General features: G+C 41.1%; 1 protein-coding gene across 17 annotated transcripts in view; it reads left to right on the top strand.

Annotated features, from left to right (window-relative positions):
• The window catches only part of EPB41L2 (erythrocyte membrane protein band 4.1 like 2), a 192553-nt gene that overhangs the window by 115532 nt on the left and 64387 nt on the right, over positions 1–12634 (top strand). For all 17 annotated transcript variants that reach the window (XM_070417691.1, XM_070417689.1, XM_070417685.1 and 14 more), the window contains exon 4: positions 2332–2436. In XM_070417691.1, coding sequence (XP_070273792.1) covers positions 2332–2436 — 105 coding nt within the window. The remainder of the gene's footprint in view (positions 1–2331; positions 2437–12634) is intronic.

The following is a 12634-nucleotide window of genomic DNA, read 5'->3' as shown; positions in this document are numbered from 1 at the left end:
GGTACCCCACAGGTGCACGAATCTGTGCACCGGGCCTCTAGTAAAAACATATCTGTCTTAAATATATTTAGTAATATAATTTTCTGGATCTCGAGATAATGTAATCTGTGGCTTTCTTCCTCTTTCCTCTACTTTTGATATAATCTATTTTTTTAAAGAAATCTATATATATATAAAAGGCTAAGTGTCCATCCATTCGACCGGTAGCTATGACACACACTGACCACCAGGAGTGGGATGCTCAATGCAGGAGCTGCCATGGCTCACACTGGCCATTTAAAAATAAATGGCACCACAGACATGGCGCCGACAAACCAACATTCGGCTTCCCCCAAGTGAGACACAGGCCCCACCACCACCCCGGAGCGACACCCCACCAAATCACAGCCAACACTGCCACGACCTCATGGCGCAAAATGTAGCCCACAGTCCAGCCCAGTCCAGAAACGGTTGCTGTGGGTGCCGGGTAATGACATCATGTAGCAACACCTGGCTTCCTCTTCCTAGCAACTAGCCTCCTTGGAGTTTCTTCAGCCCAGGAACCCAACTTGCTTTATAGCCAGGTGCAAACATTTTACAGTTTAACGAAATGTTTGTGAAGCATTTTCACGTGCCTCATCTCATTTGATCCTCACAGAAGTCCTGGATTAGGTAGATAGGAGACTCTTTAGAATTCTATTTTCTTTTCATTAGCTGGAAAACGGAGATTTAGAACGTTTAGAAACTTGACCTGACTGAAAAGAAGTAAGAAATGGTCGACCTTGAAAATGACTTTGGATTTTCTCACTGCGCAGGATATAGTCAAATACTGCTGCAGTTAAATATTTTACCCTTTGTTCTCCCTTCATGATCTATAATAATAATCTGCTTCGTGTTAATATTTACTGCTGTGTTGCTGACAATTACTTGAAGGAGAAGTTGGGGTGCTTCACTGGGCTGGAAATAGTTTAGCTAAATCAGAAAGCAGGTCTAATTAAGCAAGCTTATTCTATATATATAAAAGGCTAAGTTGATTCACACATGCAAAATACATATAAAGCTCTTGCTGGCGCCAATTGCACATGTGTGTTTCGATCTGTCATTGTCGATCGTGACTTTGGTTGATACTTCTATTATAGAGAAAGGGCGAATGGCAATATTAGAATATTTCTTCTAATTAATTTCCTTTCAATGTGCATGAATCCGTGCATCGAAACACTAGTGTTACTATAAAAGGTTTAATAATAAAAGTTTCAAATTCTCCTTTGCAAGCCTTTCAGGCATGAATTTCTTACCTCTGCTCCCACAAGGAGGAGGAAGAAAAGGTTAGCAGCGAGAAACAAGCCCTTGAATTGAGTTTCTGTGAAAACTATCTTTTGAAACTCCTTATCACAGTCATACTAACTTGAAATTATGTCTTTTATATCTTACTGTATTTTTATAGATACATGTGTGGGAAACATTAATTTTCACACACTGGATGTATTTACAAGCATACATTTTTATAGTGGGAGGACATTCATCTCAAGGATGAAAAAGTATGATGGCTTGTTCATTTTTCACTTGCAGTCCAGTAGCTGCTTACATCATTGCAGCGGCAGGAGGCCTTCGACCTGACCTAGCAGTTGGGCATTCCCAGGGGTGTGCATCTTAATTGGAAATGAGTCACCCTTTATGTTTTGCCATTGATTAGACAATGAGCTTTTCTTCTGTGGCTATCAAAGGCCTTTACATCTCTGTTGATAGCAGCTTCTTAAATTAAAAAACAAAACACAAAAGACAAAAATATGTTAAATCCATAGGGGCAGCTGGTTCATTGTCCTGGTTTCATTACATAATATTTTAAAACTTTGCTCTAAAGAGTGAATGCTGTATCATTCTTGAGAAAGAGCATATCTTATAATGAGAAAAAATTTCTATTCTGCAAATATCACAGAACAGAAATCACACCTACAGCCCAGCCCATCTGATAGGATAAATTGTGTTAGGATACATAGAGTAGTAACGCTAATGATTTTCCTGGAGGGAAGTATACCTTGTAGATATGACATGAGCCATGTTGAGGAACTGAGAGAATCAATTTGGGCATATTTTTATACATTTTAAAAATAAATGAACTCTTAGTACTTTACTTTTTATCCTTTTACATTTATATAGAGCAGCAGTAAAACACAGAGCTTCTGTCTGATCATGCATTCATTTTAGAATTTATGCTTTGTATTGCTATAAAAGGTCAGAAAACAAATATACTACTTTAAGCTAAATAATGTTATTTAACATGATGCCCTTTATTTATAGTACTCATGGAATCTTGTTGCTTGAAAAGTAAAGATACTATTTCTTTTTCCTCAGAAACGTGCCAAGGGACAAGTATTATTTGACAAAGTGTGTGAACATCTCAACCTCTTGGAGAAAGACTACTTTGGACTTTCGTTTCAGGAAAGCCCTGAGCAGAAAGTAAGTGAAATTTCAGGTTTATCTATATTGTCTTAGAAAAATACTGTAATTTTTTTTATAAGTGTAAAATTTAGCTTTAAAACAACATTTGTTTTTATTATGACACTAGAGGCCCGGTGCACGAAATTCGTGCACGGGGGGGGCGGGTGTCCCTCAGCCCAACCTGCCCTCTCTCATAGTCTGGGAGCCCTCAGGGGTGGGAGGCGACCCAGCAATCAGGGGAAGGCGATGCTCCCATCACACCTCTGCTGCTGCCACTGCCGGCAGCGCAAGCCTCGGCTGACCCTGGTTACCTGTTCCTCCAGCCGACCCTGGCGGGGCTGAGGGGACTGGGCACCGCCATCTTTGTGGGCATGGCAGTCAATTAGCATATTCCCCTTTTATTGGCTGTGGGCGTTGCCATCTTTGAGGGCATGGCAGTCAGTTAGCATATTCCCTCCTTGTTGTCCGTGGGCGCCGTCATCTTTGAGGGCTTTGCAGGCAATTAGCATATTCCCTTCTTATTGGCTTTGTGCTGCCATCTTTGCGACAGTGCGAGGGTCAATTAGCATATTCCCTCTTTATTAGATAGGATTCTGTGTTCATCATATAAATTTGGTAAATATTGAAAACGTGTGTAGGGTGAATCACCTATAACTTTATGCCATTGTGTGTCTGCTTTTTCACTTACATTATAAGCAGACATAATGAAATGCTTTATCCTATGTTAATTGTTAGAAACAGAGAGAATTGATTTAAAAGCTTTCATATTGAATTTTTAGCTCTTGAACTTACCTGTCTGCTAGGAATTAAGTATGCCTGCAAAGCAGGGAAGGAGGCTATTGGAAGGAATCTCAAGAGTACCCATATGTACTTGTTTATAGGTTCCAGAGAGTATTTGCCTTGTGGAACAGACTTTGATAGCTATGTGGGGTGAAGATGTTTCTTGCCCTATTGTTGGGTTATTGGGGGATAAAAAGGAGATGGGGTCCAGCCTGACATGGGTGGTTATATTTAACCAGCCAGGACCCTATGGAGGTGTTTGCCTGACATCAGAAATGTGTAGAGATTGTTTCTGCTCCAGGAATTTCCCAAGATACTAAGTAGGAGCATTCGAGTTCTATAATGACTCATGATAATTCAAGGAACTTAAGGGCTTTTCAGTTATATAGGTAAATTAAAGAGAGAAAAATTAACCAGTCCTGACAATTCACAGACTTAACCCATAGACTTTTGTCTTAGTTAGTTTCGCCTTTTCTAACAAAGTACCTGATGGCTTATAAAGAACAGACATGTACATCTTATAGCTTAGGAGGCTGGGAAGTTCAAGATCAATGTGCCAGCAGATTCGGTGTCTGGTGAGGGCCCACTTCCTGGTTCATACAGTGCCTTCTTGTTGTTTCCTCAGATGGTGGATGGGTCAGGGTGTTCTCTGAAGCCTCCTTTATATAATCCCATTCATGAGGATTCTACCTTCATTCTCTATCAACCCCAAAGGCCCCACCTCCAAATACTCTCTCATTGAGGATTGGGTTTCAATATATGAATTTGGGGGGTGGGGTACAAACATTCAGCCTCTAACACTTTCCTCATTGTTAAGAAAGGACTTTATCTCTTCTACTAGTATGTCACTTTCTCAGTCTTAGGACTTAGGTCTGGTGAAGCTATTGGGTGTAGAAGAGTAAAGGTTTGGTCCAAGGTTGCACCCTAAAGTGAAGCCCTTTTAAGTCTGTAGATGGTGGCTGTGGACAGACACACTGTGAACATTCTGACTGAGGATGCCCAAAGCACTTTGTCCCAGTGAAAGGAGTTCCTTCCTAATATGGAACATTCACATCACAGTCAACAGAACAGAACAGTTAGAAGATGAATATAGGCTATAACTTTTACTTACCCACATGCCATCATTGTTTGTATTTATATGTCCTGGTAATGAAATACAGGATATAAGGATGATAATTATATATGCATTAAATTTTCTCAACCTGCTTAGTTTTAAATCCTTGATACCTAATTTGTGGCTTAATTCCACATTTAAAGTAAAGACAATTAAATTGCATGCCTGCTTGCTGAATAGTATGTGGGTGTTCTTATTAGACCCCTATTTAGAATATTTTTCTCAGAAGTAATAACATATTAGACATTTGACTAAATAAACTAGGCCCTCTTTTTAGACTTTACATTATAAGATGGTTTTGATAATGTTTCCAATCATGCCCTTCTGTTGGCCCTCAAAGCTGCAAAAGAGACAGTGATGGGAATTTGGCTATCATTGTCCACTCTTTTGAAGCAGGCCCTCACCAAATACTGAATCTGCCAGCACCAGGAGGGGCAGACTACTAAAAACAAGTAAGTGGATTGCTGTTGACAGTCCTGTGGAGATTGTAGATTTTACAATTGTGATGGCAAAATAATATATATATATTGATGTTTTTCTCTAATTGCCACCTGCAACCTGTGTATGATAGTGGAGAAATGGAGTATTAAAGGGGTTCCCACCTGGCTGGTATGGTTTAGTGGTTGAGCATCGACCCATGAGCCAAGAGGTCCCGGGTTTGATTCCCAGTCAGGGCACATGCCTGGGTTTTGGACTCAATCCCTGGTGGGGGTGGTCATGCAGAAGGCAGCCGATTGATGTGTCTCTCTCAGCAGTGTATCTGTTGCTCTATCCTTCTCCCTTTCTCTCTAAAATCAATAAAAAATATATTAAAAAATTATTTTATTTTTAAAGGGGTTCCAAGTTGGCTATGTTCATGTGGGTTATGATAAGACAAAAGATTTAGAAAACTGGAGATACTGATGAGAGAGTAATCAAGCTGATTATTCACAGGGTCAGAGAGGAACATAACTAAATCTGAAATGGGCTGATAAGCTGGGAGAAATGGCTAGGGCCAAGGGATGAAAAACCAAAGAAGTTAAAGAGGAGGTACAGTGGGAATAAATGGGTAGAAAACTTAAAATAGAGGGGATAATTGCACCTGAGAATGGGATGATGAAGCCTAATGAAGTGGAGAGCTTTGTGTGATGACAAAACCAAGTGTTGAGTCATGAAAAGGATGGCTGAAGTGAAGAAGTTAAGGTCATCAAGGCAGAGAATATTAAAATACTGGAGGCCCTGTGCACAAAAATTTGTACACTTGGGGGAGAAGGGGGGTCCCTCAGCCCGGCCTGTGCCCTCTCGCAGTCTGAGACCCCTCAGGGGATGACCACCTGCTGGCTTAGGCCTGCTCCCCGGGGGATTGGGCCTAAGATGGCAATCAGACATCCCTCTGGCAGCCCAGCAGCCCTCGGAGGATGTCCACTTGCCAGCGGGGAGCAGGCTTAAACTGCAGTCAGACATCCTTAGCGCTGCTGAGGAGGCAGGAGAGGCTCCCACCACCACCTCTGTACTGGCAGCCATCAGTCTGGCTTGTGGCTGAGCAGAGCTTCTCCCATGTGAGAGCGCCCTGACCACCAGAGGGCAGCTCCTGCATTGAGCGTCTGCCCCCCGGTGGTCAGTGTGTGTCATAGTGACCAGTCATTCCCAGTCCTTCTGCTGTTAGGGTCAGTTTGCATATTACCCTTTTACTATATAGGATAGAGGCCTGGTGCATGGGTGGGGGCCGGCTGGTTTGCTCTGGTGTCCCGGATCAGGGTGGGAGTCCCGCTTGGGTGCCTGGCCAGCCTGGATGAGGGGATGATGGCTGTTTGCAGCTGGTCACACCCCCTTCAGGGTGGGGATCCCCACTGGGGTGCCTGGCCAGTCTGGGTGAGGGGCTGAGGGCCGTTTTCAGGCTGGCGGGTGACTGAAGCTCCCAACCTCTCCTTTTTTTTTTTTTCTGGGATTTATTTACCTTCTATGGCTGTCACTGAAACTGAGAGCCAGCTTTAGCTCTGAGGCTTGGCTCCAGCTCTGAGACCTTGGCTGCTGAAAGCAGGTATCTGGGCTTGTTTGGCTTCTATAATTGAAACACTGTTGCAGCTCCAGCTCCGAGGCCGGCTGGCTGAAAGCAGGTTTCTGGGGATTGTTTAGCTTCTATAATTGCAACATTGTTGCTTAGAGTGCAGCTCAGAGGCTGGCAGCGGCAGGCGGGGAACCTTGGCTTCCTCCATCACTGGAGCAAGCAAGCCTCCTATTTGCTTCAGCTGCCTGGCTGCCGGCCGCCATCTTGGTTTGCAGCTAATTTGCATATCGCCCTGATTAGCCAATGGGAAGTGTGTCAGAGGTATGGTTAATTACCATGTGTGTCTATTATTAGATAGGATGGTTAAGCTTCACCATAGTGTCCTCATTAACAAAAAAATGCTAATGCTAAATAAGGATCATAATTCCTTGTTTACTTTGGAGTTTCTCTTATGAAATGGGAGATGAAAATGCTCACACATTTTGTCATACATTTTGTTATCTAGGCTTTTAGAGCATTGGGAGAATAAACAGTGGGGTGACTTTTCTGAAATATTCACTTTTTAGAAAATTAATGTGTAAATGTAATTGGCAATATATTTAGTTATTCATATATAACCTGTTTGTTTTTATAACTTTTGTATTATATAATTTTGTTGTTGTTGCTTTTCGTTTTTGTTTTTTTTAATCCTCACCTGAGAATATTTCTTCCGTTGATTTTTAGAGATAGTAGAAGGGAGGGAAAGAGAGGGAGGTAGGAAGAGAAAAAAACAGAGAAACATTGATTTGAGAGACACATCCATTGGCTGCCTTCCATATATGCCCCAACCCGGGTGGAAGGTCAAACCTGCAACCTAGGTACTTGCTGTTGACCAGAAATTGAACCCGAGACACTTTGGTTCGAGGGCCCGTGCTCTAATCACTGAGCAACACTGGCCAGGGCAAGTATTGTATAATTTTTCTATTCCTTCTTGCTTGTGTAGATAAAATTCAGTCCTGAAGACATCTAGGCAAAAGTACTCTTATTTTTCAAATATAGATTTGTATTGTATCCTATTTTCCTCAGAAAATTATTACCATTGTAACAACTCAGTTCAGTCCAATTTTCTTTGAAACTCATGCTGTTTCAACAATAGGATACTATAGGATACAGAAATTTAAACTGCTTTCTTTTTCGTACTGAATAACATCTGTATTTATAGAAACTTCAGTCACTTACCATTTCACCTTTTTGTAAAGTAAAAGTGAGGGTAAAGCCATGGTTATTGGTGTGAAAAGTTTCCATGGAGAGAAAAATCTTAACTTTCTTTTGATTTAGTGTAGTTCTGTGTTGGGTCTTTCATGGTTGAGACCTTGAGTTGGAAGCCTTTCGATTTACTCTGAGTATGAAAATCTATCATTATTTGTGTTAGAACTTTTTCATGTCTTTTGAGAATTCTTGTGTAAACTTTGCTGTGGAAAATGTCATTAAAAATATGTAGAATCAAGCACTTTGTTACTGCTCTTTTATATATGAAATTCCAAGTCCATGAAGTTCTTGTATTCATTTCTACATAGAACCATCAATAAGAAATTTGGACTTTCTTTAAAGGGGAAAAATACTATCTTGAATTTTTATGTTAATTAGGTTTGGCATCTGGCCCTGGATTATGATGTCATTTTGCTTCAAGCCATATTGAAAGAGGAGTTTATTAGAAGTGTAGTTGATATCCACAGCTAACTTTATGAAAATTGATTAAAGTGTTTGCCTCATAGCCAGGCCATTTTCCCCCCAGAAACTAGAACTGAAAACTCAAATATTAACCTTTTTTTTGGTTGGATATAAACTACTTAGTAAAATTCTTTATTCAGTCCAGTTACACCTTATAACACCGCAGACAAAAGTTGAATTACATTCTTCCAGATGTATAGTGAATGGTTCACTATAATATAGAAAGCCTGTAACTTTTCTGCTTACCACCAGTATTGGGTAGTGTTCTCTTAGACCTACTTTAGGCAAAGGTATAATAAAGGGGATCTGCTTTGGTGCTTTAACTTCTTAAGGGGAAATGCAAAATTACTCTTACACTTTTAACATTTGGTATTACAGTGTGAGTTGGGTTAAATTTAATTTCTCTCACCTGGCCAAATTGACAAGCACCAAACGTGAGTGAGGAAGACAAGGCTAGGCATTTTGAAAACTTCTAACTTGGGGATCTCAGCATCCAGTCTGAAGGGGAATTAGAGGAGAGATAGTTTCTTGAGTTGTTATCTAGGTCTAGTGTGGTGAGTGGCCCTGGACAGGCAGCTGCACACTCACACTGCTAATGGGACTCTGATAGGGAGGAGTTCAAAGAAACACTTAGATGTGGGAACACAGAAGCAGTGACATGCTAGGGCTTTCTGTAGGAAGCTGTCAACAATTAGAATATATAGCCAGTGGAAGCTGGGCATCTACCTGACAGGACAGGTAAAACTATTTTCTCCCTACTTCCCCCTCCATCCAACCCTGCCCACCCCTCTGCCCCCAGGCCCTCAGGACACTACTGTCTATGTCCATGGGCTATATATGCATATAAGTTTTTTAGTTAATCCCCCCTCCCCCAGATCTGTTCGTCTGTTGGAAATAAAAAAATTATGTGAAGAAGGGATATATACCAAAATATGATGTTGATTTAATTTTATCATTGCAAAAAGAACTTATCTGTTAAGGACATTGGGCAAAGTACTTGGTCTTCAGGAAAAGAACTATCCTATGAGGTAGATGTTACAATCCTCATCTTGCACTTGAGGAAATTGAAGCTTAAAGAAGCCAAGGAATAAGCCCAAGTTCACACAAAAGTTGGTGGAAAGCCAGAATTTGACTCCATGTATTTCTGATTCCAAAATCTATAAATGTGGCAGCCAAATCTTTAAAAAATGAGAATGATGCATCATAATCTATAACAGTGGTTCTCAACCTGTGGGTCACGACCCCTTTGGGGGTTGAATGACCCTTTCACAGGGGTCGCCTAAGACCATCGGAAAAACACATATGTAATTACATATTGTTTTTGTGATTAATCACTGTGCTTTAATTATGTACAATTTGTAACAATGAAAATACATCCTGCATATCAGATATTTACATTATGATTCATAACAGTAGCAAAATTACAGTTATGAAGTAGCAACGAAAATAATTTTCTGGTTGGGGGTCACCACAACATGAGGAACTGTATTAAAGGGTCGCGGCACTAGGAAGGTTGAGAACCACTGATCTATAATGATGTGTGTACATTTGTGTCATTCACTTTTTCCACCTTTTTGTGTCTGCTTCTTGATCCACCCAGCCTCCTCCTTATGTGTCAAAACCAAGAAGTTTATTATTTATTTGTTAAAGAGTTCTATGTCTATTAAATAGACTTGTATTTCTTTCAAAAGTTATATATTAAGTCATTTTTGTTTTTTTACTTATGAGTTTTATTCCTAGGCCATAAAATTATATCCCACTCATGATCTAAGTATTCATTGGATTTTATTATTTAAATAAAAATAAATTAATGAAATAATAGAATCTGTGTTCTTTTAAAATGACCACAACATTGAGGGGGGGAGGTAGCAAGCAATGGGCAGATGTTAATCAACATCTAGTAACTACTGGTTGCTTAAAACTGTGTTATGGAGGATACAAGTAATATGGTCTGTCCTGACCCTTGCTAAGTTGTACTGGGGAGGGAGAAGACCTCCTCACTCCTTGGTGGGAATGGAGCTTATAGTATGGAAGTGAGTGTGCTTAGCAAAGGGGATACCTGTTTAGCAAAGGGATAGGTGAATGAATGGAAGGGATCACTTCTGCTGCTCCTACTTGATCACATAAGGTAAACTCTGCCCACTTAGTTTTTGGTTAGGGGTCTTAATAATGTGGCTGACAGTGTTGTGGAAGGTGGCCTGAGAATGACACCGAGTCTGACTTTGGCTGGCTGGTGCATAGAAACTTGCCTCTCGTGGTCTAGTCTACAGACCTCTATTGACTCCATGCTGTGCAGAAGCTGTCAGGTAATTCATACAAGGGGTTGGTCTTCTGGTGAGAAGGGAAGTTGCCAAATGGCTGGGACATTAAGTTATTCTGGGGGTCACAGAAGATGATGTTGCTTCTATCATCTTCCTCCTCAAACAGAGAGGCTTTTTTCCCCTCTCTCTTCGGTAGCAAAGCATCTAGATCATCTGTCACCTAATGAAGCAGGAGGTGTAGGAGGGGCTCTCTCAGTCTTTACATAGTTTCCCCTCCACTCTCTTTCTCTGTGTTAATGTTCTAAAGGATGTTTTTTTTTTCTTTTTGGCACAAGGCGACTCTGGTTCAGTTTTTTTTTTTTTTTTTTTTTGCTGTAGTTGTTACTTCCTTGGATGAAATGCCCCAACACATTTGATCCTTCTTTGCCCCTCCCCCAGTCTCTCCTGTGTCTGGGCTAGAGACTGAATGATGTGTTTTTCTCATTTTTGTTCACTCATCATAGCCGGCCATTTGTGAGCCAGCTGTTGTTGGGATAGCAGCTGCAGGCCAAGGAGACTGAATGCCAGGCTCTTTTCTAAGAGGAGAATTAGAGCTTTCCTCAGTGTCACACTGGAGGTACCATTAGAGGTTTCCACTGGTCCTTCTCATATTGGGCCACGCAGCTGGGACACCAGTGATATGAAACTAGACCAAGCTCTGGTAGTTTTTTTATTGAGAGGTTTGAATATAACGAGTGTTAGGACAGAGCCATGCACACCTTGGTTGGGTCCTTGCTGCCCTGAGCGCAAGCTGTGACAGGTGTAGTGAAACCCACAGGGGTCTGTGCAGCTTTGCTTTCAAAGCATCCTGTTGTTACTACTTTCTTATTTTGTAAGTTAATGTCTGTTGTACTAATTCAATATCTTGTTGAGACAGTAGGCTATTATTTTCTACATAATAAACATTTTATTTATTTATTTATTTTTTTTAAATTAAATCTTTATTGTTCAGATTATTACATTTGTTCCTCTTTTTTCCCCCCATAACTCCCCTCCTTCCAGCTCCCACCCCACCCTCCACCCTCACTCCCCACCCACTGTGTTCATCCATAGGTGCATGATTTTTGTCCAGTCACTTCCCGCATCTCCCACACCCCTTTTTCCCCCAAGAATAGTCAGTCTATTCCCTTTCTATGTCCCTGATTCTATTATAATCACCAGTTCATTCTGTACATCAGGTTATTTATTCACTTGATTCTTAGATTCATTTGTTGATAGATGCATGTTTGTTGTTCATAATTTGTATCTTTACCTTTTTCTTCTTCTTCCTCTTCTTAAAGGATACCTTTCAGCATTTCATATAATACTGGTTTGGCGGTGATGAACTCCTTTAGCTTTTCCTTATCTGTGAAGCTCTTTATCTGACCTTCAATTCTGAATGATAGCTTTGCTGGATAAAGTAATCTTGGTTGTAGGTTCTTGGTATTCAGCACTTTGAATATTTCTTGCCATTCCCTTCTGGCCTGCAAAGTTTCTGTTGAGAAATCAGCTGACAGTCGTATGGGTATTCCCTTGTAGGTAATTGAGCCTCTTTCTCTTGCTGCTTTTAAGATTTTCTCTTTGTCTTTTGCTCTTGGCATTTTAATGATGATGTGTCTTGGTGTGGTCCTCTTTGGATTCCTTTTGTTTGGGGTTCTCTGCGCTTCTTGGACCTGTAAGTCCATTTCTTTCACCAGGTGGGGGAAGTTTTCTGCCATTATTTCTTGAAATAGGTTTTCAATATCTTGCTGTCTCTCATCATCTGGCACTCCAATGACTCTGATATTAGACCGCTTAAAGCTGTCCCAGAGGCTCCTTACACTATCTTCACACTTTCGGATTCTTTTTTCATTTTGCTTTTCCAATTGGGTGTTTTTTGTCGAATTTTTGGTTTGATTCTTGTGCTCCTCTGGTCTGCTATTGGGTATAATATTCTTTATTTCAGTCCGTGTATGCTTACTTTCTAATTTCTTTATCGTAGCATCGAGGGTCTCATTAGTTTTCGTGAGGCTCTGCACAAATTTATGGCAAGCCCTCAAAATTGCGATTCTTAGCTCCATATCCTCCATTTCTGTCATGTTTTTTTGTCTCCGCATCTTTTATGCTTTCTTGGTGCACCCCCTTGTGGTCTCTGTGCGCAGTCTTGTTCTAGCCAAGCCTTAATTGTTGTAGTTAACACTAGAGGGATTTGACCCCCAGGCCGACTGGCTATAGGAATCAGCTGTATGGAAAACGTCTGCCTTCTGGGGAGGCGCTAATCCAGCCTTTGCCTGAGGCGATCGGCAAATGGCTGTGCGCAGGGTTTGGGCGGGGCGGGATCAACAGGGCGGGCGGAGGGAGCAGTTA

The sequence above is a fragment of the Myotis yumanensis genome, unplaced genomic scaffold, assembly GCF_028538775.1.
Source record: "Myotis yumanensis isolate MYYU_CA2020_CCGP unplaced genomic scaffold, mMyoYum1.0.hap1 SCAF_6, whole genome shotgun sequence".
Taxonomy (NCBI): Eukaryota; Metazoa; Chordata; class Mammalia; order Chiroptera; family Vespertilionidae; genus Myotis; species Myotis yumanensis.
Note: the sequence above shows the minus strand (reverse complement) of the source record. Positions and strands in the feature narration are given on the sequence as shown.